This window comes from Glycine soja, chromosome 18, assembly GCF_004193775.1.
Source record: "Glycine soja cultivar W05 chromosome 18, ASM419377v2, whole genome shotgun sequence".
Classification (NCBI taxonomy): domain Eukaryota; kingdom Viridiplantae; phylum Streptophyta; class Magnoliopsida; order Fabales; family Fabaceae; genus Glycine; species Glycine soja.
This window is the reverse complement of record NC_041019.1, coordinates 3,219,069-3,246,355: the sequence shown is the minus strand read 5'-3', so window position 1 is coordinate 3,246,355 and position 27,287 is coordinate 3,219,069. Positions and strand designations below refer to the sequence as shown.

Genomic DNA, 27,287 nt, shown 5'->3' with positions numbered 1-27,287 from the left:
AAATATTATTTTCTTAGTTCACCAAATCAAGATAAGTTTTTATTCAACACTTATTGTTTAAATATATGGAAAGATAAATGAGCAATCATATTATTATTTTTCATTGTTTTAATATAATTACGCGTACAGGATAAACTAAAATAAACTATATATCAGATTATGAATTATTGAAGAAGTATTATGAAAATACCAAGTTTTTTTTATTTATAAAAAATCTAATGAAAAGCTTCACTTTCTAGAGATAATCGTAAACAAATAAAAATACACTAGCAGTAAAATAAAAACATACACTAACGCAACGACTTTCAATTATCATCTATATATCACACACAGGTTGGACCTAATTAAATTATTATGCTGTGCCATGATTTTAATTTCAATCCAAACACGTACTCATATATGTTTGAATTAAATTCAGAGTGAGAAATAATTAACTATTTTTTATGATGAAAGCAAAATAATAAATAGTTATTTCACTTTTTTATGGTATTAACTTGATTTTAAAAAGTATGATTGATGATGTTATTCAAACACGCTATAAATGTATCCTCAATGTAAATTCACTAACAATGTGTTTGATACTATGTCAAGTACCATGTGATGACGCACTTATGCTTGAAGGTAGAAAGACTTTATTTTGTGTAGTATTTGAGCTCTCAGATGTGGAGAGAGAACATGGGATCGTTGATTAAAAAATATTTCCAAACATGTACCCAATTGTATAATCGAAGACAATTCTTTTTGTTGTCTAAATCTCTAAATTTCATTTAAAAAAGGTGTTAGAGATTTAATTATCCTAGCATTTTATTCCTTTAAATTGTATGGAATAATTTTTTTATATAAAGTTACTTAATTATATATATTAAAAGCATTTAATTTTATTTTTAAATAAATCAAACTAATATAAAAATATAAAAAACATTTAAATTTATTTAATTTTTTAAAAATAAATTAATTATATCATATTATTAATAATAATATGTTAAAGACAAAAATTTTTGATAGAAAATAAAATAAAGAAAATTTTAAATTGCATTTAGAGATAACAACATATTCATATTAATAGTAATAATTTCCAATAGTAATACAATTTAATTTAAATTAAAAAAATAGTAGTAAAAGTTAACATTGGAAATAAGATAAGATTGGATTTAAATTTAAACTTAAAGACAATAACATATTTCATATTTGTAATAAAAGAAATTAAATTTGAAATAAGTGTAAAATCTTTTAAAAAAATCGCATAAGTTGTGTGTGGGGAGGTTATTTTAAAATGAAAGAAGAGAGAAAATATAAAGAGTAAGTTAATCGAGAGAGAGTTTCATTCTCCAGAATGAGTATCCAATTTTATAATTTAGGAATAACTTGTTCTTGTTTCTTATTTCTTTTATAGGAAATTTTTAAGAAAGTCATTTTGATAATTTTTATAAGATTTTTCCAAATTATCTTTTGTATTAATTTTTTTTTGCAAAATATCCTTAAATGAAAATACATTAGTAATTAATTAAGTGAAAAAAGATGAATAGAATCGGATCTCAATAGTTTCAAGAACAACTTAAAAAAGTATAAATTATTGATAAACTTAATTTCACTGACTAAATTAAATTTTTTAATTCATATAGAAAGATCTACGATGAAAGTGATAATAATTTATATTAAATAAAAATATTTTTCTGACAATTGGATCAAATGATAACTTCACAACAATAAATTAACTACAACCATTAAAAATTGATAAAATGAGCACGTTTAAAAATCAAACATTTTATAGAATGTATTAAAGGAAACAAATTCAATGAGGATATAATTTTTTATCTCCCCACTTGAATATTCATTTTTCTTATTATGTCTTGAATACTCATTTGTTTGAAATTGAACAAACCTACAGAAGATATATACCATTGACAACGCTGGGAAAACATATATTCCATGCCCTTTTTGTTTCCTTTTTTCTAATACACATAATCTTCTGATAATAATAATTGAATCCGTTTCAAATTTTCGATGGCACCGTTCCAATTCCCAAAAACAAAAAATAAAAATAAAAAATGATACCGTTCCACAAGCAAATAAGTTTCTCCCTGAAAATATTGAAAGCAATTTGAAACACGTGGAAGGAATATATTGGCCATTTCTCAATTCTGCAGAAAAGCTAACAATAATAGTGGGCCCAACCCAAGGCCCACACAAAATAGTGTAACACATTGATCGAAGACTAGACCAAATAAGCATAGAGCCTAAAGAATAATTAAAATATTATAAATCCAGTGGATCAACTAATATATAATATATAATATTATATACTTTTGTTTTCCATTATAATTATTGTATATAAAAGAATTATTATCATTTTATTTTTTAATATAATATTAATTATTTTTTTATATTTATATCTCTTAAAATGTTAATAATAAATATGAAATTAATTAATGATATCGAGTTATTAATTTATAAGTAATAAATTAATAATTCCATATCTCTAGTTTGTCTAAACAAATACGCAGGGTCTGTAAAAATAATAATAAGTAAATGCAATACTAATAAATAAATGAAACATTTTTTTTGAATGTATAAATAAATGAATCTTATTCTAATATTTTTAGGAAACTTGAAACTAGGAGACAAACAACTTTTCTTTCTCTCTCTCAAAGTTACAAATAACTGTTGCTTAACGCCTCTCCCAGGAGCCTCCACCCCAAAACAAGAAACAGACTTTGCGTTTCTCCTCAGCCTCTTAAAACCAAACAGATTTTATTCTCTCAAATGGAGAGTCCCCATTCACTGTCTCCCTCTTCCTCCTCCGACGGCGTCGGCTTCGAGACGGAGGAGCCGCGGACGCCGCTGGCCGTGCGCCGCGCGCTGCAGCTCCTCAACTCCGGCGATCCCGACCTGCGCCTCCAAGCTGCTCGCGACATCCGGCGCCTCACGAAGACGTCACAACGTTGTCGGCGCCAGTTATCCCAGGCTGTCGGTCCACTCGTTTCCATGCTCCGAGTCGACTCGCCCGAGTCACACGAACCCGCTCTCCTCGCCTTGCTCAACCTCGCCGTCAAAGACGAAAAGTACCGTACATCTCTCCCTTTTTATTTGCCTCTGTTACCTCTTTTTTAATTACTAATTAGTAATTACCCCCTCTTCGCCCAAAATTAAACCTGACTAATTATATTTTTATGAAAAAAAGTAAAAACCCTAAATTATTGACTAATTGGATTTTTTTTTTGTGTATGATTAATTTATTTGTAGTGGGTTTAATTTTTTATTTAATTAATTTATAATTTATATGATTTTTGTTAGTTGTTGTTTGACGTGCTTTTTTCTTCTTCTTGATTCTGGAAATTCGTGCGCTTTATGAAACATTTGCGATACCTTGAAGCCATCGAGTTGGGGATTCGATATAAAATTGAAATAAAATAATGTCAAAAAATTTGAGATTCGATGTACTATTTGTATATAATGTAATATAGTAGTATATGGCATATATATTTAGTGTAGTACTCTGAGATTCTGATTCTTCTCTTTATTTTTTCCCCTCAGTTTCCTTTTTCTTTTATATTTTTTTTGGGCGGGATGGTTGGGTTTCGTTTTTAATTTTTTATAATCCACCTAGATATTTGTTACTTAGAAAAGATGATTCTTGATATACCTTTCCTTTTTCTTGGGGGAAGGGAGGGGTAGTTAGTTACCATCCTTGACAGAAAGTAAGAATTGAAAGACCACTTTATCATTCCTTAGAATGCAAGAGATTTTGTGGTTGATTGAATTCTTTAAAATATTATGTTTTATAAAAAAGAGAAAATAACCCATCAAATTGGTATTTTATTATATAAATGCTAAACAGTACCATTAGACAATGGTTTAAAAAGAAGAAATTTTTTTATCGAGATACATAAAATTGTATTTTTTATAATTTTTTTATATTCTTCTATGTTTTACAAAATAAATATTTAATTCTTTTAGTTCCTTAACTAAATGTCATGTCTAAAGGAAACTAGTTAGCAAGATTTTATTATTATTAATAGTAGTAATTTTGCTATTATTAATTTTGTGTTGTGGTGAGTACTATGTTGTCTTGTGAATTCTAGAATGTCGATTACGTTGCTTTATGAATGATAATTGTTGCTTTTGATGGCTATAATGCATGCACAAAAATGCCATATCACAAGAAAGAATTGGATGCTTTTTGTTGTTGAAACTTATCCGATTGCGAGGTGGATTTCCTTTGTTTCACATGGTGCTCTTTCTTTTTTACCTTTTGTTTCTTTTTCTTTTTCGCTCATGTCTTATTCCGGAAGTAATCTTTTTATGGAGTTTCATTTATTGCTCATTGCTGCGTGTCAAATTTCACCTTCAGGCAAAGGGAATAGTTTTAATTCCTTTAATTTTCTGTCGCTTCTAGTTGGTTACTAAATATTTGCATAAAGCAGTGCCAGTTAAAACTTTAGATATTGGTTTGCCATGTTTATCATATCATATACGGAAAATATCAAAATAGCAAACGGGTTAAAAAGGAAAGCTATTCAGCACGCCTTAATAATTTTTAGGATAGAAATGGGAAAATTCTAGTTGTTATTAACTTATCTATTTTTCTTCAATGCTTTTAAATTAGTGATTTAACAACTTTATGCTTAATTTTCTAGAGATGGTTCAGATCTCTGCATTGAACGTGATGTTCAACCACTGAAAGGCTTTTTTCATACTCATGAGTCATGTCCTCATTATTTTTGTTCAAGTGGGGTGAAAATGGGAAGGTGAATAAGAGTGACCAAAGAATGGGGTAGAAAGTTTTGATTTTTACTCAGTGTTGCTTGGATAGAGGGTGGAAAATCACTTTCATGCTGTAGGAGTGACCGAAATTTGTGGGGTGGAGTGTGAAAGAGTTGCACTCCTTTCTCAACCTCTCTACATATTTGCTATACCAAACAATTATGAAGTGATTTTCATTCATTGCAAATTTCCTACCTTCCCATCCTATGCAGAACAGGCATACGTAAAATTTCTTGTTTTGGCTCATGTTTTAATACAAGAATATTGTCAATCTAGATCCTTTTGAGAAGAGAACACGGTACTTCTTTTAGTGTTTATCTCTATCCATTCCTTCCCTTCCACTCTCTTGTTTCTTTCTCTTTTGTGGGACCTTTAGCAAGTAGTTTTGAGCCAGCATCATGGACTTGATGCTGTGCCTAAATTGCCCAATAATAGAGAGGAAGGAATTAAATATGACATGATATCTAACCACCACAAGAGAGTTAAACCAGGGGAATCAAATTTCATTCTACTTTGGCTAGAGAATGAACTCCAATTACTAAAAAAAATCTAAAATATACCAGGATATCAATTTCTTTTGCCTGGCATGTGTTACATTATAGCCTGATGAAGTTATAACAGTTAATCATGAACTGAATATTGGCTTGTTTGTTGTATCCTGTGCTTTTTATTTTGTTGTTCTACCACTATACAAGTATCAGCCAGTTAGTCTTCCTCGATTTCTTTTGTGGTTCATATGTTTTAGATTCAGTGCTGATTAACTTTATGCTAGATAATCCTCTGAATCCTAATTCAGTCGTATTCATTACTTGAACTGGTCTTATCTTATCTTGCAGGAATAAAATCAATATTGTGGAGGCCGGTGCATTAGAACCGATAATTAGTTTCCTTAAGTCTCAGAATCTAAATCTGCAGGAGTCTGCAACTGCATCTTTGCTCACTCTATCTGCCTCTTCAACCAACAAACCAATCATTAGTGCTTGTGGTGTCATTCCTCTTCTTGTGCAGATCCTTAGAGATGGAAGCCATCAAGCTAAAGCTGATGCAGTAATGGCTCTCTCTAATTTATCAACACACACTAACAATCTCAGCATCATTCTCGAGACAAACCCAATCCCTTACATAGTTGATCTTCTCAAAACCTGTAAAAAATCCTCAAAAACGGCTGAAAAATGCTGTGCTTTGATAGAATCCTTGGTGGATTATGACGAGGGCAGAACTGCCTTGACATCTGAGGAAGGCGGGGTTCTTGCAGTTGTGGAAGTTCTCGAAAGCGGCACACTCCAAAGTAGGGAGCATGCTGTTGGAGCACTGTTGACAATGTGCCAAAGTGACCGATGTAAATACCGGGAACCAATTCTTAGAGAAGGTGTCATTCCAGGACTTCTTGAGCTTACTGTCCAAGGAACACCGAAGTCTCAGTCAAAAGCACGCACCCTCTTGCAGTTACTGAGAGAGTCTCCTTATCCGAGATCTGAAATTCAACCTGATACCCTTGAGAATATAGTATGCAACATCATATCTCAGATTGATGGCGATGATCAATCTGGTAAGGCAAAGAAGATGCTGGCTGAGATGGTCCAAGTCAGTATGGAACAGAGTCTGAGACATTTACAGCAAAGGGCTCTTGTATGCACCCCAAGTGATCTTCCTATAGCTGGCTGTGCTGCTTCTGAAGTTTCTTCAAAATGATAGTTGCCGCTGGCCAACTGTCTTTTTTTCACTTTTTTTGTCTTTGCAATTGCGGTTTGTGAGGTAAATTTCCATAGTAGAAAACGTAAAAAAAAGAAAAAAAAGAAGAAGGAATAATAATACATAGTGAAGGATGCCAGTCCTGGCCATTGTGGAGGTATCGAGTGACTGGTAAGTGTCAATAAACTAAGTTGTCATTGGTAAAGAGCAGGATTTTGTAGTTGGCTTGTAAAGAAACTGGTGTATAAAATGACATACAAGTAGTAAAAACTGGTGTAAGAATTTACAACTTTTGATTCAATTTTTGTTTTGGGGTCTACCAATGATAAACTAAACGCGCTTGATGACCTCTACGTTTTACCGTTTAACAGTAATTAATGGGATGGAATACACTTTTTTAATTATTTGGCCGAAATCCTATTATGAAATTGATTTTAAATAATTAAAATTATAATTAAACTGAATTAATTTGAAATTTTCAATTAAAGAAAGAAGATGCTTTTTTTTTTATCGGTAAAATAAAATTTTGCATGACTAACTTTCACTTGTGCCTTTCATAAAAAAAAAAACAAAAATTTTTCACTTGTGAAAAATGGGCCGGCCGACAAACCTAACCGACCTAGTGAAGAAATGTCCCCCAGTATGGTTTGGATACTTTCTTCGCATATGCTACAAGTTCGACACGATTGCAAAACTATAGTCAAAATTTTAATAATTAATAACATAATCCTAAAGTTTATACCTTTTCATTTGGAAAAAAAAAGCACTACTATTAAAAGAGAGAAAGACCATTTCGTTTATCTCTGCAAAACAATTATTAGCTCTTTGTGATATTTCTATAGATACGGTCGTTGATTAAGAAATACTAGTACAGACCTTTTTTCTTTCTTTCTAACTATAAAAAATACTAATTTACTTTCAAATGTATTAATTATTTATTTTAATATTTTTAATTTATTGTAAAGTCTATAAGTGAGACACTCATTTATGTTTCATGTGAGAGAATGTATTTATTTAGTGAAAAAAACCCATTAACTTTCCACAATTTAAATTATTGAATTTCACATTAACTATTCAAACCCTCTTACCAAACTGAATTTAATGAGTTATATTTGTTTCTTATACATTAAGTTAGAGATATAATAATAGTAATTTAGAGCAGTAAAAAAAATAGTAAAATGTGTTTGAATTCTTGTAAATTTTGTATATTCAAGTTTGATTTTAATGAATAAAAAAATAGGAGTGTTAGTTGCACTCTTTCTCATAAACTCTATCCATTGATTAGAATTTATTTAAAATTATTAATTTTGATAGATTTTATTTTTTATTTAATATAAATAAAAAGAGAACTATTAATTGAGAACTAAAACATAAAAAATGATAATTTCAATCTTATAAGAAAGTTTTAGAAAGATAATATCAGGGACAAAATATTGTAGCGTCAGAAAAGAGAGAAATGAAAAAGTGAATTAAAAAAAAGGTAGGGAAAAAAGAGTAATCTAAGAAGAAAATGATTTGATTTGGGACGATGATTGGTTGATTATTGACAAGCTAGTTATGTTCCCAAAAACACGTAGGCATTGAATTCCGTGGCGACGCGCGCAGACCTGAGGTCGCTGAGTAGTAGTAATTGGCGTGGACTAATTGTGTTCAGCCCTAGTTAAACACACACTCAGCTCAGAGACAAGTAATAATACCATCACTCATCGGGAAATGGGAGATCCAGCGGAGAGCTTCGGATCGGAAGGTTTGGATTCCGCCGCCGCCGTTAAGACCGACGACCTTTGTATGGAAATCGATCCGCCATATCAGGAAAACGTCGCCACCGCCGAGGACTGGCGGAAAGCTCTCAACAGAGTCGTCCCTGCCGTCGTCGTCCTCCGCACCACTGCCACTCGCTCCTTCGACACCGAGTCCGCCGCCGCCAGCTACGCCACCGGCTTCATCGTCGACAAGCGCCGCGGCATCATTCTCACCAATCGCCACGTCGTCAAGCCAGGTAACCTCGCCGCTCTTGCTATTTCTCATTTTCTAGTTATTTCCGCGCGCGTTGACGATTTCTCTGTTTCGAATGCGTAGGTCCGGTGGTTGCAGAAGCGATGTTTCTGAACCGCGAAGAGGTTCCGGTTCATCCGATTTACAGAGATCCGGTGAGTGAACTTTTGATGTCTTCGCTTTGGTTTCTCAATGTGATGATGTGAACCGTTGAATAATTTGCGATTTAGTTGAATCCTTTCTTTCATTCGGTTGTTGTTTTGGTCATTTATACATGATGCATTCTGCTTCCTAGAAACTTCTTTGCTCAAATACTCGTTTCACTATGAACTATGAAGACGGCCAAATCTTATGTAACTGTTACGAACATACGAAATCACTACGCCATTGTTTTTCAATAACAAGTATTTAAAATACAAAAACATGTTTGTATTGTTATTACCTGCTTTAGGAGTATTGTTATTTAAACGAAGTGTGTGTTTGCAAAATTGATTTTGAAGTGGTGTAGTTTATATTTGAATGTTTTTATTCTAAAAGCAAGTTAGTACTAAATCTCCTTGTTTCAACGCAAAAGTTATTTAAAGTTGCTTCAATCCTTAAAGTGGAACCAAATATGTGAACATTTACTTTAAAATCATATTAGCTAATATTTCAATATGATTCTGGATCATCTAACGTGAATCCAAACACATTAGTTTGGAACTGCATCATATCAATTTATAATCACATCCATCTTCCATTTGAAGGCAAAAGCTACTCCTGTTAGCTTCTTATTCCATGTTTTTAACTTAAGTCTTGAGGTTTGGACGTGAAACCAAACACATGGGAAGAGTGTTTTATCATCTCAAAAGACCTTCACTGTTATTATTAACTTTCCGTTTGTTTTTAAATTGTGAAATGACAAAATGGTTCCCCTTTTTGTTTTGTTTTACTGTACTCCATTTCATTTCTTTTGTGCTAGAGTTTGTATTTTAAAACTGTACTTTGTAGAAATTTTTAAAATTTATTGATAATTATTATGGTCCTCAGAGAGTTCTTGTATGTGTGTCTGTGTATTTTTATTCTCATTTATTTGATTAATAAATTCTTGCTGAGAATTATTTTCCGTTGCTCTTTCACTGGATGCCTGTTGATGCAACCAACTAAATACATACACTTCTGTAGGTACATGATTTTGGGTTCTTTCGTTATGATCCTGGTGCTATACAATTTCTGAACTATGAGGAGATACCACTTGCTCCTGAAGCTGCCTGTGTAGGACTAGAAATCAGAGTTGTTGGTAATGATAGTGGTGAGAAGGTATTACCTTAAATTCACATCTATGATTTTGTGTCTGCATTATGTTAATTGGTTTTTGACTTAGATGCATTGGACAAACATGTTTCATTTGATAGTTCAATTCCACTTATACCCTGTATCCAGTCTTGCATTTTTTAAGTCAATTCTCGTAGGTCAAAGCTACATGATTTCCATGCTTATATCAATACTCATCAAATGGCTAGCAAGTGATGTTTTTCTTGGCAAATTGACCAAATCAATATAACATTGTTGCACAAAGCAGAGTGATGATGTATGCTGAGTTTTTTTTGGTTTGGTTTCTTATCATGATCATGGTTTGTTTTCAACATACGTCCAGTTACATTCATTTGTTGTCTTCTATTAGGCCATTGGTTTCTAAAATCAAGTTATATATCAAAACTTATTTTCTTAAAATAATGGCCCAAATTGGTAGTCTTTCAGTGTGTTCATAATTGCCACTTGCTTTTTATTGATGTAAAAGAATCATGTGTTCTAAACTTCTAACATTACCTTGGTTCTTTTTCTCCCAATAAATTTGGTATAATTATTTTGGCTTTTGCTTTCAGGTTTCCATTTTGGCTGGTACTCTTGCTCGCTTGGATAGGGATGCTCCTCATTATAAGAAGTATGTTGTAGAATCTCTGTAACTTTTTTGTGCTCTTTTTGTGAACTGGTATAATTTGGATAGTTAATCTATTATTTGATGCAGGGATGGGTATAATGACTTCAACACATTCTATATGCAAGTAAGTGAGAACAAATATTATTTATTTCATTTACATTAAAATTTCAAATTATGAGTTTGTTCACGTTATTTTCTTTTTTCTTCAAATTTTAACATCCTTTAATTTCCTTCCTAGGTTGTATTTTAATTGTTTAGGTGTCTGTCTTGTAATTTATCCAATGGCATACTAAAGTTTTCCTCATTTTTTTTATTACTTTATGTGGAAATATGCTAGAATTGAAAACAGGCTTCATTGCTAAAAATGATAGGGGGAAAAAAATAAACTTTAACGGTTAAAAATCAATTTGTGCCAGCGTTGGGTAACTTAATTCGTAGACCAAGTGATTTGTCTGATGTGATTTTGAAGTCTTCTTTAGAAGTGATTTACAATTTACAATTACTGTATATGATATGCATGTCTAGTCTTTGCCCATTCCTTTATTGCAACCATATATCTCCTGATTTTTGCATTTCAGGCAGCATCTGGGACCAAAGGAGGGTCAAGTGGTTCCCCAGTTATAGATTGGCAAGGCAGGGCAGTGGCCCTGAATGCTGGGAGCAAGTCATCAAGTGCATCAGCATTCTTTCTGCCTCTAGAACGAGTGAGCTCTTGATATATACTTTTGCTGAACTTGTCTGATGCTTCCTGTAGTAATCAAGGAGAAATTCAGCTCCTCTAAGTGGGGATGTACTAATTCAATTAGGACAAGTGAACAACTAAATACAGTGATTCACATTTCAGGTTGTGAGGGCATTGAGGTTTCTTCAAAAGGGAAGTGAAACTTATGTTGATAAATGGAAGGCAGTTTCTATACCTCGTGGTACACTTCAGGTCTGTCAATTATTCTTTGCAGATTCTTCCTTTTGTGTTTTTCTCATGATTTAATAATAAACTATTTTGTGGTACCGAAGCTTAAATATTTTGTATGCTGCATTGCAGTGAATAATATTAACCATATTAAATTTCTTTCTGATGGAAATTTCCTTGTAAATTGAAATATTTTGCTGTGGCAAATGGCAATAAGGCCTAGTGGTGTCTGTGGTCATTTATCTGTTGTTAGTTATGTGTTAAGAATCAAAATGCAGTGTTAAGATATAAAGTTGCTTTCTTTAGGAACTTGGAAGCATTAAGTATAGCTTTAGGTTTTATCTTGGCCTGTTTCAGGACATTTGAGTGTTATATTTTGTTTCATCCTTAGTGAACTCATTCATGGATGGCCCTCTGTTTTCTCCTTTCATATTATGATGTCTCATTTGTAGGCTTATTATTTATCAGGAATTGTTAAAGAGTAAATATTCTTTATTGTTGTCTCCAAACTGATTTATGAGAAAACTATTTTTGCAAGAGTTGTTATAGTACCTGCCTAGACTTGTCCACTTTATTTTTCTGAAATGTCTCCATTGCTAAGTTTCTAGGTGCACTTGTTGGGTCTGAGACTGTTGGAACATGAAATGGCATATTTGGTTATCGGCGTATATTTATACTTTAGACATTGAAAGTGATACCAACTAGTTATATATTGTGTAAAATGCCAAATGCTAACTGTATGATTTCTTGTTTATGGTTTTACCATTGTTATTGAATCAACTTTTTTTAAATTTTGGCAATGGATTTGCATGAAAATACTGACATATGTTGTATCTTTAAGTAATCTCAAGATAATGTTTATTCCTTACATCTTTAATTTACTTCTTCACTGTTTGTTATAGATCACAAGACACTTGCTGTAATTAGTACTTTCAAGATCCTCCCATCTTTTTTCTGTTTGTCTGCTCATTGCAGATGTGCTTTGATTGTAGAGGTTTGACTTATCATTTTGTAATTTTTAGATATTTTTGTTTCTTGCATCTTTAGTCTGCTTGTCTGCTAATTTTTTTGTTTCTTATATATTGGATGAGATTAGAGATGGTTGTATAGATTTTTTTTCTTGGTTCTGTAAATGGGCATTTCATTTGGGTATGACACAATCTTATTTTATTTCTTCTTTGTGTAAAATTTGATATAGATGACATTTCTCCATAAAGGGTTTGATGAGACTCGTCGACTTGGCCTCAGAAGTGAGACAGAGCAGGTTGTTATTATATAATTTTTTCAGGTTATCCTTATTCAGTGGCAGTTTCCTTCAAATATCCCCTGAATTATTTACACTGCTCTTAAATTATGCAGATAGTACGTCATGCTTCTCCAGCTGGTGAAACTGGAATGCTTGTTGTGGACTCTGTGGTAAGCAAATTGTTATGTAGAATGTTAATCTTTTTTGAGTTGTTATTCCATTTCAATTTCTTTGGCTTTACTCCTTGACTTGTTTAGGTGCCAGGTGGTCCGGGTTATAAACACTTGGAACCGGGTGATGTTGTTGTTCGTGTCAATGGAGAAGTAAGTTTGTTTGAAGGGAAAAATTTTTGCTCTTCTGCCCTACCCTCCCCATTTTGTTTCTGTTCTTTCTTGGGTTCTCTGTCATTTTATGTTTGATGTAGATTTAGTTTGTTTATCGTCCTTAGTGAAACACTGGGGTTTATGTTTCATCTAGAGGTATGAGAACTGGTCACAAAAAGGTCATACTTGATTATGGAGGGCTGACATTGAAGGAAAATTGTAAGAAGAGATTCTTTCGGATAGAAGTAGTTGTACTGTTGTACATCCAAATTGCTGCTTGTGATAATTATGCTCAACTTAGGTACACAGAGACAAGGAGACTGCTGCTTGGAAAAGTTACAAATATGAATCACTTATTGTTTACACATCTACTATGTCTTTTGTTACCCATTGGTTGAAAAAAGCATTTTTGAAGTATGGATTTCTAGGAGTCCTAAGTATTCCTCTTCTCCCTAAATATAAGACACTTTCTTTTAAATTTTCTTATCCCTTATAAGACTCTTTTCTAACTGTCCTTTACATTAATTAATTTTTTACTAAAATACCCTTAATTTTTTTAATTCATAAATAATAAATGCCACAAATTATCTCTTTTCCTCTCTTACGAGTATTGGAGAATTGAAGAGTTTTGTTTTAAAATTAAAACTCAACTACCATATTCTCTCTCCATATATTAATTATTTATCTTAGGATTTGGGTTTTAAGCTAAACTCAACCTTACAAAGCTGGCTTGAAAGGTGAGGGTTGCCCCCCAGTCCCCCACTTATATACTCTATCTTGGTACTATCTTTAACCGATCTGAGACTTGAGTTTTTCCCAATAATTTGGGTGGAAAGTAATCAAGTGGAAAAAATTTATAGACAAAGTTATAGTCTCAATAATTTTAAGGGTAATTTTGGAAAAATATTATAGACAAATTTAATGCTACTGACTATATTAACCAATTTTCTTAATAAGTGTGAATTAGTTATAAGTGTCTTATATTTAGGGATGGAGGGAGTAGTATTAACTTCACTTTTTTTTAAGTTTTTCCCATTTATTGAGTGATTATTGGTTTCAAGAATTATTTTCTTGCATTTGAAAGGCTGCAAAAACAGGGTCTTTCACTGTCCATGTACTGTTTGTGGGTGGTATTAGACACTGGAGCCTGTTTTCTAGAACTTGACTCTAAATTTCATTGCAGGTCATTACTCAATTTCTGAAACTTGAGACTCTACTTGATGACAGTGTAAACAAGAATATTGAATTACAAATTGAAAGGGGTGGCACATCTAAGAGTTTAACATTGTCGGTGAGATTTTTATTCTTGGATATTTACTATGAGTAGTTTAGTACTTGTTGACATACCCAAACACATATATTTTCTATGGGAAGGGCATCATGGTGATCTACTTGCAACCTCCACTCTTTTTGAAGAGAGGGGGGCTGAAGGAAACCTAACTGTATAAAATGGTAAATAAGTCAAGAGCATCATCAAACTTTTACTTTGTATATCCTTCTAATTTCATCAAAACTTAGCCTGTGAAGATCTGAAAATACATTTAATAATAGACCAGAATTATACTGGTTTAACAATTTTGTTTGAAAGCAATACAGTGGCCAGATAGTAATTTTCTGAAGATTTTGTGATTCTTTAATCCTTTGTAATCAAATGCATGATAATTATAAATTTGGGTTCGACCGACTTGTGGCCTGACCACCCATCAAAAGAGGTTTATTAAATATGGACACAAGATGAACCAAACTTAGCACTCTGCATCGTGCCAGCCATGAAATAGGGAAATATTTACCCATGAAGTAATATTGAACAGAAAGAATCTGATGAAAGCATAAAAGTAGGTCCTTTGTTGCTAACATGAAGCTTGCTCAAGAGTTATACTGGCTGCTTGAATAATGATTATTGAAAATCCAATTATTGCTTACCATTTTGCTAACTTTTTTTTTTGATAAAATTTTGTATCAGGTGCAAGATTTGCACTCAATAACGCCTGATTATTTCTTAGAAGTGAGTGGGGCAGTAATACATCCTCTTTCTTATCAGCAGGTTAGTTGGGCTGAACTCAGAAATGGAATGTTTACTGTATTTTATATTGTGTTCTCTAAAGAACACTTAGTTGAATATGATTTGGCTTGCTGCTTGGGAGGCCGAAGGAGGTGTCTGTTCAAATGAAGAAAAATGTCTTGAATGTTTACCATGTTTCTTATATTGAAGATATTATTAGAGTAGTGTTTGGCCTTTTCCCTTTATTCTATTGGTCCATCTATCTCTGTACGCTGGCCTTTTTCCTTCATTCTATTGGTCCATCTGTCTCTATTTAAGATGTTTTTCGTCTTATACTAAAGTACTATTCCCTCTAAATGGTCGATTTACCTTTCTTATTATATATTATAGGGTACCAGTTTGTTTCCAGTTGTGGTTACTGGAACGTAGTTATTCGAGAACATACTGTCTTAAAACTCTCAATATGTTACTCACCCTCCCCAAGGTTGCTTCCATTACTCTTCCAATTTAAGCAAACTGTCTCATTTTGGTTATGTTTTCATCTTTTTACTGCAGGCTAGAAACTTCCGTTTCCATTGTGGTCTTGTTTATGTGGCTGAACCAGGGTATGTATACTTTGATAAACATTGAATTTACCAAACTTGATAACTATTTACAGCCTAATGGGCAGAGAAAATATTAGGGAATTGTAGTTTATATTGATGATAATGCTTATCAAAATCATGTATAGAGTTAGGTGAATGAAATTATTTATTATAACTTTATGAAGATGTTGTAAACTTATCTCTTGTATTTAAGAATTCCTTGAAATTGTTCATCACTTGACAAATTAGCAAATAACCTTGAGTCTAGCATCAAGTTTGTCTTCATTTGCTAGAGTTGTTCGTGGAGGGACGAGGGCGAGGATCCCTCTGATGTTTATTTAAAATTTTGGTATATAGAACATGCTTTATTGAACATGTGATAATTACCTTTTGCAGATATATGCTCTTCAGAGCAGGAGTTCCTCGCCATGCAATAATTAAGAAATTTGCTGGTGAAGAAATATCATGTCTTGATGAACTAATATCAGTTCTTTCTAAGCTATCCAGGGGTGCTCGAGTACCATTGGAATATATAAGCTACACTGATCGTCATCGAAGGAAGGTAACGGTTACTGTGCAATCAACATATAATTTTAAATTAGTGTATATTTGCAGAATGCTGATACTGTTGATTACTTCTTTTCATAACTTTCATACGGTATTGATTGGTCTTTTTAAACCTTGATCTATATATTTGCAATAAAATTGTCCTAGTGGTTCATGAATAGAAAACAGCCCCTCACTGATTATGTTGTGTTTATGATATTTCAAAGAAAACAATGACCTTTTCTATTTATTTATTTTTCTTTGGTCTATAAGATTTAGGGTATGTAATGCTATACTTGTAACTATTTATACACGTGATTGGTATACATATTTAGATTATGTTCCTTCGATTTTGTAGAAGTCAGTTTATATGGTTGTATATGTTAATGGTTTATGATAAGCATCTAACTTTACAGGGATGGTTTACATTTTGTTAAGTTTTTGACTCGGGTGGATTTTATGAAAAGTTTATTCTATAGAAAATTGGCTTAATGATGTAAACTTTATTCTAACTCTACAGTGGAGTCTACTGGTACATTAATCTAGCAGATTATCAGCACTACATTAATGTTCAATATTGCATGTTTTTTGTGGATAATTGAACTTGACATTTATTGCTGATATTAGAAGCGGATTGACTTTCTGATCCGACATGAATCACATGATAATATTTTCATGTTAGAAGCGGTGGTATATTTCTATGTTTGTATTTATGTTCAATATTATATGTTGTTGATAATTGAACTTGACATTTGTTGCTGATATTAGAAACGGATTGACTTTCTGATCCGACATGAATCACATGATAATATTTTCATGTTAGAAGCAGTGGTATATTCATATGTTTGTATATATGTTCCTTTTTGCATTTAATGCACAGAGGTCATTTAAAAGGTATAACAAATTTCTGATTTTGTTTCACTAACATGGTTGATGGGGCTGCAGTCTGTTTTAGTGACCGTTGATAGGCATGAATGGTATGTACCACCCCAGATATACACTCGTGATGACAGTACTGGCCTTTGGAATGCTAAACCTGCTTTTAAGCTTGATTCCCCCTTCCTATCATTGGGTGCTAAAGATGTTGACAATCTGTCTAGACAGCCAGTTTCACTAACTGGTGAGCGTGCTTGTGGGGGACATGTGTTTGGAGATAACAATCAGGAGTTTGTTGATGGTGTCACTAGCATGGAAACCAATTGTGAAGATCCCTCAGAGTGTGTATCTCACCACAATGCATCTGATGGTGTGGTGAAAAAACGAAAAGTGGAGGAAGATTTATCAGCTGATGGAAATCTTGTTGCTGATTTTTCCTTAAATGATACCAGGGAAACTAAGATAGAAAAATCAAGTATTATACAGGATGACATGTTAATGGACTATCAGGGTGCAACTGCAGCTACAGCAAATGCGTCAGTTGCTGAACGTGTGATCGAGCCGACTCTTGTGATGTTTGAGGTATTATTGTAGAAATTTTATCACTATTTTGATAAGTAGCTTCACTGGAATGCATAGTGCATGAATGATACTAAAATTATATGATGTCCTCATTATGGTGTCTCCTCCATGAGTTTCAGGTGACCTCATTAAAAGTACCAAAACTTTTAAAAATTTAGTTGTTTTTGGAGGTTTAAGATGAGTTTCACTCTTTTTTTTTATAAAATTAATATAATATATGTTCCTTTTTGAAAGTAGTGAAATTTAACAATTTTTGTGGTCTTAACATGAATTTCAATTCATTTTTTTTTGTTTTGGCCTGATTGGAAGTTATTTTAACTGATTAGGAAGTGTTTCAAAATGTTTCTATCATGAATTGTTGCATTTGGTGTGTGTTTCTGATTTTTGGAAACAGGGAACATTTTCATTATTTAAACTTTTAAAGCAAACTCAGAAGCTGTCACCAATGAAGTTCAAAAAGTTTTTTTCTGGAGGGCAGAGGTGACTGACGCATTTTAATTTTTAATTTTTTAATGTAATTATAGAATAAACCTAGCAATGTTAATTTTGTTTTTACAGCTATTTCATAATATACTTGGGTATATGTTTTTAATATGTGATTCCCTTTTCAAGATATCTCTTATTTCTCCTCTAAGTATGGTTTTAGGACAGTCCTAGTAGACAATCAGTGGATGTATGGAGCCTGAGTTCCTTGATGTTTTCCTTTTCTAATCCCTTAACTAAATATTACCTTTTGTTTTGGGCCCAGGAATTTCCATGTAATATAAAATGTCTATAATTGTGGTTTGCTGTAGTTCATTTGTTTTTGTTGTCAGTCTAATTGTGAAGGGGAGCCTTGGTGCAATGGTTGGAGTTGCTACTGTGTGATTTCAAATTGTGGAATTAGCCTCTTGCAAATGCAAAGGCTGACTAAGTAGACCCATAATGGATCTGACTCTTCCCTTGATCCTGCCATTGTGGGAGTTTTATCGAAACAGTCTGCCCTTATTTTTGTTAGTCTAATTGTTTTAGTCTTAGCTGTGATATGTGGTCCAAATTGCCTATCAGCCTTTTGTTTTATTGATGTGAAAGATGCAATATGGCTTCTGGTGTCCCATGTTTTTTATTTTTTTTTAAATCATCTTTTCCCCCGCCCATTACTGTCATATTTAAGTGTTTAAGTTCATTAATCTAGGACATTTCTATTTTTCTGATAAAAAAATTGTATTATATAATCCCTTTTGAGTTATGACAACAATGCTTGATGTTGTAGCACGGTACTGGTACTGACTTATTGGTTTCCCTATGGTTTTAAAATCATGTGGGATATGCAGGTTCATGTTCCCCCATCTTGTATGCTTGATGGTGTTCATTCACAGCACTTTTTTGGAACTGGTGTCATAATTTATCACTCCCAAGATATGGGATTAGTTGCAGTTGACAAGAATACAGTTGCAATATCTGCCTCTGATGTAATGCTATCTTTCGCCGCCTTCCCTGTTGAAATTCCAGGAGAGGTAAATCTTTCCAAAAGAATGGGACACCAATAAAATAAATGAATAAACAAGAAGATTGTCTTTCTTTACCTTATTGTCCCTCTCTTATATTTGCAGGTGGTATTTCTCCATCCTGTTCACAATTATGCCCTCATATCATATGATCCCTCAGCATTGGGACCCGTTGGGGGTTCAGTTGTTCGTGCTGCAGAGTTACTTCCAGGTGGGTTTCAACATGTAATTGCTAAATTTCGACTATTTTAATGTGACTTCATCTTTATCAGATCCAGATTTGGGAATGAAGAACATGTTTCATTCTCATTGACATCAGTCTGTGACTAAAGACTACTATCCATACTTTGGTTGAATGTGATTAGGAATAATAAATAAAATCTTTTTATGACTTGTTGTGCGTTCCAATTTCTCCTGTCCCCTTTCTGTCAAGGAATACTTATCTTACCTGTGAGGATATCATGATATGTGTGGAGGTAATGAACTTTGTATGAACTTATTACTACATAAATGTGTAGTTGATACTTGATAGTTTTACGTTTTCTTGTTGAAGTTAATTGCTTCTGGTAAATGATTAAACTACTCTAGCAAGGGATGAGGGAATATTTTAAAGGTAAATAAAGTTTTGTTTTGAAGATATAAACATTTTAGATGTAGATGATGAGAGAAGGGAGAAGTTTGAGGGCTTATGTACTTCAACAATTATTTATCTATATTGTTGAAAGACTCACGTTTAGTACATTTTCTTCTTCAGAGCCAGCATTACGCCGGGGTGATTCTGTTTATCTTGTGGGGTTGAGTAGAAGCCTACAAGCAACTTCTAGAAAATCAGTTGTTACCAATCCTTGTGCTGCATTAAATATAGGATCTGCTGATTCCCCTCGCTATAGAGCAACCAATATGGAAGTAATTGAGCTTGATACAGGTAAACTTGGATAGCTTCTTGTTGTTAAATCATGTTACTTGTACTGATAAAATGCCTTACTATTCATGTGTTTAAATACAGATTTTGGCAGTACATTTTCGGGTGTGCTAACAGACGAACAAGGAAGGGTCCAAGCTATATGGGGAAGCTTCTCAACTCAGGTTTATACTGTTTATTCTCTGCTTGCTGGGATGGATCTGGACATTTTTCATTAGGGCCACTATTGGAAAAAATGCTAGAAGCAAATTGAATGATAAAACTAATACTTAATGACATCAATAAAAACCTTTCCTGAGCCTTCTTTGAACAGCTTATGCTTTCAGGAGGGTTCATCCTTTGGCATGGCATAATGAGTGAGTGGCTTTTAGGTAGACTAGATCATCAGAAGTTCAAACTTTGCAATGCTTTTATTATTGTTATTATTAGATTAATTTAATTTTCAACACATGATTTGGGTGGAGTCTATGTAATGTCCACACTCCAAATCTTTTTTTTTCTTTTTTGCATCGGGTGGCATGTTAGAAATTTTAGTTAAAACCACTCCCAAGTCTTCTAACAGGTTAAACTTTTAGCAAGGTTGGTTGCTTCACAGTTGACGCTAATTAACCTTAAGTTCTATTCTTTTAGCGAATAGAAGTTAAGTAGGGGATAAGGTTGCCCCTTTTCAAGGTTAGGACATACAACAAGCCTTAACAAGGGCTTATGGTGGTACTTATAAATGACTTACTAATGAAGGACCGCTGGTAGGAACTAGAAATGCAGTCCAATGCTACCTTAATACTAATTTCCAAATAGAAATTATAGAAGAAGAATAATTAGACATTTAGACCTTGTCTATATGATCCCGTCATGAGTAAAATTCCTGATGAGAGACTTGAAACAATGTACATATTCTATGGTTTTTGGTTTTTTTCATTTGTTTAATATAATAAAGCCTGACTTCAAACAGTTGTGTCCTCGTAGAAGAAGGGCAAGAGAAGAAAGATGAAAACTAGAAAGAGACGAGAGAAGAGAAATTTTACCCAAACCTCAAATGGCTACCTGATGGTGGATTGGTCCTTGAAGTCTATAATGCCATTATTCCTTTTCAATTAAAATTCTAATATCAATTAAGAAAAGCCTAGGGTGGTCAATTTGGTCCTTGAATTCTATGTTCCATTATTCCTCTTCATTTCTAATTAGGAAAACAAATATCGGAGAAACCTTGCCAAAATTTTGACAGATTTTGTTGAAATATAGGACTTGTAAATTATTATGCTTCCTTTTTCTTGCTAAATTTTGAAGTTTAAAGGCTTACCAAGTTAACTAGCTTGTGTGTGGGTCATGGCCCACCCTAGGCCATGACCCACCCTAGGCCATGGCATATAACTTTCTATTTTATTTTTTCATTTCTTGTGAAAGGGAGTGGGAGTATTTATATGATGAACCCTGACTGAATTGTGACATACTTTTTATGTGGATGCTAAAATCCCCTGTTGCAGCTGAAATTTGGTTGCAGCACCTCAGAAGATCATCAATTTGTGAGGGGTATTCCAATTTATGCAATAAGTCAGGTCCTTGACAAGATTATATCAGGTGCAAATGGGTCACCTCTTCTTATAAATGGTGTCAAAAGGCCTATGCCACTTGTGAGAATTCTAGAGGTTGAACTTTATCCAACATTGCTTTCAAAGGCTCGGAGTTTTGGATTAAGTGATGATTGGATTCAGGTATGAATATCTTGCTTTTAATAGTTTGAGTTTTTACCTGTAGGACTACTTTCTTTCCTTATGCATGCAATATGTAATGCTATTTTCACTTTAGCAATTAAAATTTAAAAAAAAAATGCTATGTTACAGCCTTATATATTTATGATTACCTGTCCATGGCTGAATTTGCTATTTAAGATTTTATTCTTTCTGCATTACTGCATAAGAACCAGATTTAAGGTTCTAGTGTAGCCCTTCCTGCACTAAATAAGATAGAAGCAACAACAAATACTACTGTGTATCAATGATCATAGATAGCATTCCATTTTAACTGAATGCACTACCATCTGATGCCTCCAACATGTAGAAAATTTGTTTTCTTCCTTGGATGATTACTGCAGAAGTTCTTTTTGGTTTTACTATATGAAATTAGATGCTATTTGTGAATTGTGATGAATGTTGTCATGACTTAAGGCTTAAGCACAGGAGGAGTGGTCAATAAGACTAGTTCATTATGTGGAAAAACTCCGAGGCTTAATTACCACATTAACTTCCTATTCTGCTCAATGTAAGATTCATAACATTGCTACCCCCTTTAAGAAACATGTCCATGGTGGCTTCACTCTATTTCCCCTTACATTGGAAGACACTCCTGTATTCAGTACATTGCATCTTAATCTAGCCTATAATTAGTTATTTCCGCAGCTCAACTCTCAATGAGAGCACCCATGGTGGCTTCACTATGCTTTCCCTTACATTGGCGGCTTCACACACCAATGTATTCAGTAGATTGCATCTTAATCTAGCCTGCAGGTAGTCATTTTTATTAGAATGAATGTATAAAAATAACTGATTACAAACAGTTATTGCAGGACAGTTAGACAGCTAACTACTTTTCTTTCACTAACAGAATTCTGTTAGTTAGTTGTTAGTTACTTTGTGATTAGTTTCAAGGGCTAGAGGTTTATAAATACCTCCTTTGTAACTGCATTAAAAGGTTAACTTTTCAGAATCAATAATATCAATTTTTCTTTTTTCTGTTCTCAATACTTTCTCTTTTTTTTTTTTCTCTGTTCTCTCAGTTATCTAAATCTGATAATTTTCGTAACTCAACTCTCGACCAGAGCACCAATTGTTATGAATTAAGCACATGAGAGACCAACCCAAAAGATTAGTCCATTAGGTAGGAGAATCCTAAGGTTTAGTTACCACATTGAGCTTCCTATTCTACTCAATGCGAAATTTATAACAGATGTGGTTGTCACATGGTTGTAGTCATGCATCATGCATTGGCTAAAATATGAATAAAATGAACCACACTAGCTTCCTATGAGTTTTGTCTAAATTACTATCTTCCTTTTTATTTCAGAAACTTTGTTGATTGTCTTACCTGCCTTGTATTTTGTGTGTGTGACCTCCCTTATCGTTGTACTTTCAACGCTCTGAATGGCTCCTAGTAGTACATAAGATTAACTAATATATTAATGTATAAAAGACAGGATATAGGGTGGCATGTATTCAAAGCAGTGAAGTTTTTTTTAAAAAAAAAATCAAGATTAGATGTGAGTATAGTTTAGACAAATACCAAAACAGTATAATTTACCCAAATGATTTCTTTTGTTATGTTTGTTCTAGAATTGGCACCATGTGGGTTTATAAGAAAAATGACATTATGGATTGGTACTGGTGACAAGTCCTCAGTTTTTGAGTTTTTTCTATTGTCCATCTTTACCTCAAGAAGTATTTCAAACAAGCAGAGTAGAGGACAATTTATGTTGCCTCTTGTTTGTTTGTTGTTTACTTAATGGATTCCCTTACCTTCTTTCACTTATTGAAACATGAAAGAACTAGCTTTGATGTTACCATCGTCTTGATTTGGTATTAATCGTTTTTGGTCACATATTGTAGGCACTTGTTAAGAAAGATCCAGTAAGACGTCAGGTTTTACGTGTTAAAGGTTGTTTGGCTGGATCAAAGGCTGAGAATCTTTTAGAACAAGGGGACATGGTTTTAGCAATCAACAAAGAACCAGTGACATGCTTCCGTGACATCGAAAATGCTTGCCAAGCTTTAGACAAATCCGACGCCAATGATGGGAAGCTTCACTTGACTATTTTCCGGCAGGTATGTGACAATATCTGCTCCCTGATTAAAGTTGTTTTATTTCTTTCTTTTGATTGAGTTTGTGGAGCCTGCAAAATGGAACTTTGTCTTTCTTTATTTGTGGCATATGTATTATGATTATGCCTTATTGATTTGTGTGATTGTGTCAGGGACAAGAGGTTGAACTTTTTGTGGGAACAGATGTTAGGGATGGAAATGGTACTGCTCGTGCAATTAATTGGTGTGGTTGTATTGTCCAAGATCCACATCCAGCAGTGCGTGCTCTTGGATTTCTTCCCGAAGAAGGTCATGGTGTATATGTGGCAAGGTATGATTTTAACTTTGCGCTTGCAAATTTTAAGTCTGCATAAGTGTAAAAAAGTGCCTGATTAATGGAGTGGCATTGTAGGATAATTATATGTAAAATTGTATGAAGGCCTACTGTATTTTGTTTACAAACTGCTGCTGTTATGTCAACTTCATGTGGTGGCCTTTGATATTGGTCTAGATAACTACATGTATGGTCTGAATTGTAAATTTGTAATAATAACTTGCTCCTGCTCTTGCATTGCATGCTTGCATGACTACAGCATCTGCTTACAACAAAATTTGTTAAATTACAGGTGGTGTCATGGGAGTCCTGTACATAGATATGGTCTATATGCTCTTCAGTGGATAGTTGAAATTAATGGAAAACCAACTCCAAATATAGATTCTTTCGTTAATGTGACAAAGGTATGCAATTTACTGTGCATGTATGTAACTCACACTTACATGCTGTTACCACCCCTTTCTTCCTAGTTAGAGCTTATATATATGTGATATGATACGGTGCCCGTGGTGATCTTGAATACACAAAAATGCATGGCATGCGTACATGTGGAACATCTATGGTGTGTGTTTCATTTTATATGATTAATTTATCCACTTAATAAAGGTTGATCTATTACTTATTTATTGACATGAAACATTTAAGGAATTTGTAAACCCGTGATGTTTCTGCTGCAAGCTTTTTCCTTTTTATGCCCGAGAAATCTGGATTTGTAAAGAATATTGTAACTTTTGCCATGATGACTCAGGATCTAATACCACAGTTTGATAGCATGGCATAACGTTTTTTGGCTGCACATTTATTCTACGACTTGACAAGCTGCTCTTTTTTGGTATTCTCTTAAATTATTTATTGAATGGCAGGAACTAGAACATGGCGAGTTTGTTCGTGTAAAGACAATTCACCTCAATGGGAAGCCACGAGTCCTAACATTGAAGCAAGATTTGCATTACTGGCCTACGTGGGAATTGAGATTTGATCCTAATAGTGCGATGTGGCATCGCAATATAATCAAGGGATTGAACTGCAGTACGGTCTGAATGATCGGAGCAATGTAATTCTTTCAAATTCCTATGGACGCAGCTGCGCTGGAGTATAAAAAATCTTGTGGAAGGCTTCTTCAGGTTCAGAATTATGGTTTACCAGTGCTGCCTCGTTGCAAATTTGATGCGCTTCGTCCAAAGATATTCTATTGCATTGCCATGATTGATAATTTATGAGGCATTCGATTCAGGCTGGCAATTATTTATTCGGTTATGTACCGCAACATATGACTTGTAGGTTAATTATATTGGATGCTGGAAAGCTTGGATAATAAAAGAAAAATGAAAAATATTTATAGCTTTCTATGTATTGACGACAAAAAAAAACTTTTTTTTTGGTTTGTGAATATTTTGTCAACCATCAGTTGCTTCATTGCAATGTAAATAAATACCCTAGGTATTATATAGATAGATTATATCGTAATAATTTACTGGGGAAAAAAAACTACATGGTTCCATTTTATTTTGCTTCGTACTCATGCCCCCTCATCCGAATAATAGTAAACTTCCACTTTGAATACTAAAAAAGGCGAGAAAACCAGTATTTTAGATTGACAAAGTTTTAATTGTGTTTCGAACTTTCATTTTCATCTGCTTGGTGACAGAGGAAGAAACTAGAAACACGTTTAGCTTCTCTTTGATGCGAAACGGAATAGACACCAGTGAAAACAAACATGCTATTACAAGGTGGGAAATAGACGTGCAAATAAAGATAACAAAATTATAAAAGAAAAAAAAAAGGACAGAGAAAGGAAGGTTGAAAATCTGATTATAGCAACTACTAGTACTATTCTTTTGGCATTATCGGGCAATTTCACACATAAATGAACTGGAGCATCCAAACCAATAATCACCAAAGAGACTTACAGTTTGTCCCTTTCTTGTATATCATTTTTCCCCATTTGGTTCAGAACGGGGACTTTTTAATTAATTTAATCTTTTGTTGCATCAAATTCAAAACACTAGTTTTCTTACTAAAAGAAAATTGGTGCACATTGAGAAACATGGTTGATAAATGACAGGTACATAACATCGTCATGTTTAAAGGATTTAAATTTTATTCAAGCTACATACTATACATATTATAGCAACCTGGTGATCCTGCATGAACTAAATCATCAACTGAAAAGTAATACACACACGTAAAGAATAGAAGAAAAAAAATCAACTAAGATTTTGAATTATTGTGCATCACACATCAGAATCAATTTTCCTGAAGGAAAGACATAATAATAAGTGCATGGGGATTAAACTAGATATAGAAAAAAAATAATCTGAACAAGAATAAGGAAGAGAATCAAACATTTAGACTAAACTTATTTTCAGAAATATAGCTTTAGCTTCATGATGTCATCCAAGAGTAGTGTTGCCATTGAGAGTCCTCCCAAACCAGCCAAAACAAGGAACCCCACACCTCTGTTTTCAGCAGCAGAGTAATAATATACCCAAGTGTATGGTTTTGGTACACCTGGCACAGGCACATATACGAATCTTGGTGGTGGTGGTGGTGGCAAGGGGTTGCAATTCTGTGGACAAGAGGGAAACTTAGGAGGTGGTGGAGACTGTGGTGGTGGTGGTGGTGGCGATGGTAGCAGTGGTGGTGGTGATTGACAGGGAGGAGGAGGAGATGGTGGAGGTGGTGGGGGAAGTTGCTCACCACAGGTGTCTCCACAAGGACATGATGCACACTTGATCTCAGTGTATGCTGGTGGAGGAAACACTGGTTGGTCTAACTTCTTAGAAGATGTTATGGCTTCTTCAACTGAATATGAAAATGAAACGCATATAAGGAACAACACTATTGTAGGCTTTTGAGGCCACAAACTCAGTGTTGGAGAAGCCATTCTCTGAGTAGTAGGGACTTGGGAATTTTCTCCTTTAAGTCAAGGTATAAAAATGAACGAGAAAGAGAGAGAGAGAGAGAGAGGGTATGTGAAGAATGATGAAGGGGTTGTGTTGATGTTCTTGTCTCACGTTGAGTGCACGAGAGACATGATAAAGCAAAGATCATTCATTAGATTAGGTAACTTCGGTCATTTTGGAAATTGCATATAGTATGAGATCGAGGTAAGACAAACTTAGTTTGCTCAATTATGTGTGCTTGAACACTGTTTGATAGGGAATTGAATGTGGTTGTTGTAAATGTAGGGGACCTTGTGTCGACTCTTTCAATTAGGGGTTTGAGAAATGAGAGAATGGTCAATCTTGTATAAGCTTTCTGGAGAGTTTAGTGAGAAAAACCTCACTTTCTGAGAAGGTTTACTTTTTT

General features: G+C 33.7%; 3 protein-coding genes across 3 annotated transcripts; 2 read left to right on the top strand and 1 right to left on the bottom strand.

Moving 5' to 3' along the window:
* The first annotated feature begins 2,617 nt into the window (after nt 1-2,617).
* LOC114397495 (U-box domain-containing protein 4-like) lies at nt 2,618-6,757 on the top strand. The gene is made up of 2 exons (XM_028359550.1): nt 2,618-3,062; nt 5,601-6,757. The coding sequence occupies exons 1-2, from the start codon at nt 2,764-2,766 to the stop codon at nt 6,454-6,456; spliced, it is 1,155 nt and encodes a 384-aa protein (XP_028215351.1). The 5' UTR covers nt 2,618-2,763; the 3' UTR covers nt 6,457-6,757.
* Nucleotides 6,758-8,169: 1,412 nt separating this feature from the next.
* On the top strand, nt 8,170-25,429 carry LOC114397476 (protease Do-like 7). The gene is made up of 24 exons (XM_028359518.1): nt 8,170-8,455; nt 8,536-8,606; nt 9,616-9,750; nt 10,317-10,375; nt 10,460-10,496; nt 10,951-11,076; nt 11,217-11,306; nt 12,481-12,546; nt 12,642-12,698; nt 12,786-12,851; nt 14,035-14,142; nt 14,815-14,895; nt 15,409-15,458; nt 15,834-15,999; nt 16,929-17,441; nt 18,755-18,937; nt 19,034-19,139; nt 19,683-19,853; nt 19,935-20,014; nt 21,335-21,562; nt 23,450-23,665; nt 23,815-23,972; nt 24,268-24,379; nt 24,839-25,429. The coding sequence occupies exons 1-24, from the start codon at nt 8,170-8,172 to the stop codon at nt 25,013-25,015; spliced, it is 3,342 nt and encodes a 1,113-aa protein (XP_028215319.1). The 3' UTR covers nt 25,016-25,429.
* A 627-nt stretch (nt 25,430-26,056) lies between these two features.
* On the bottom strand, nt 26,057-27,287 carry LOC114397477 (leucine-rich repeat extensin-like protein 2). The gene has a single exon (XM_028359519.1). The coding sequence runs from the start codon at nt 26,860-26,862 to the stop codon at nt 26,341-26,343; it is 522 nt and encodes a 173-aa protein (XP_028215320.1). The 5' UTR covers nt 26,863-27,287; the 3' UTR covers nt 26,057-26,340.

Bases quoted from the DNA above. Each gene is read 5' to 3' on its own strand.
- LOC114397477 (XM_028359519.1), bottom strand. From the start codon at position 26,862: ATGGCTTCTCCAACACTGAGTTTGTGGCCTCAAAAGCCTACAATAGTG.
- LOC114397476 (XM_028359518.1), top strand. From the start codon at position 8,170: ATGGGAGATCCAGCGGAGAGCTTCGGATCGGAAGGTTTGGATTCCGCC. The intron at 8,456-8,535 runs GTAACCTCGCCG...TCGAATGCGTAG, and splicing joins TCGCCACGTCGTCAAGCCAG to GTCCGGTGGTTGCAGAAGCG. The intron at 8,607-9,615 runs GTGAGTGAACTT...ACACTTCTGTAG, and splicing joins ATCCGATTTACAGAGATCCG to GTACATGATTTTGGGTTCTT.
- LOC114397495 (XM_028359550.1), top strand. From the start codon at position 2,764: ATGGAGAGTCCCCATTCACTGTCTCCCTCTTCCTCCTCCGACGGCGTC. The intron at 3,063-5,600 runs GTACCGTACATC...CTTATCTTGCAG, and splicing joins CTCGCCGTCAAAGACGAAAA to GAATAAAATCAATATTGTGG.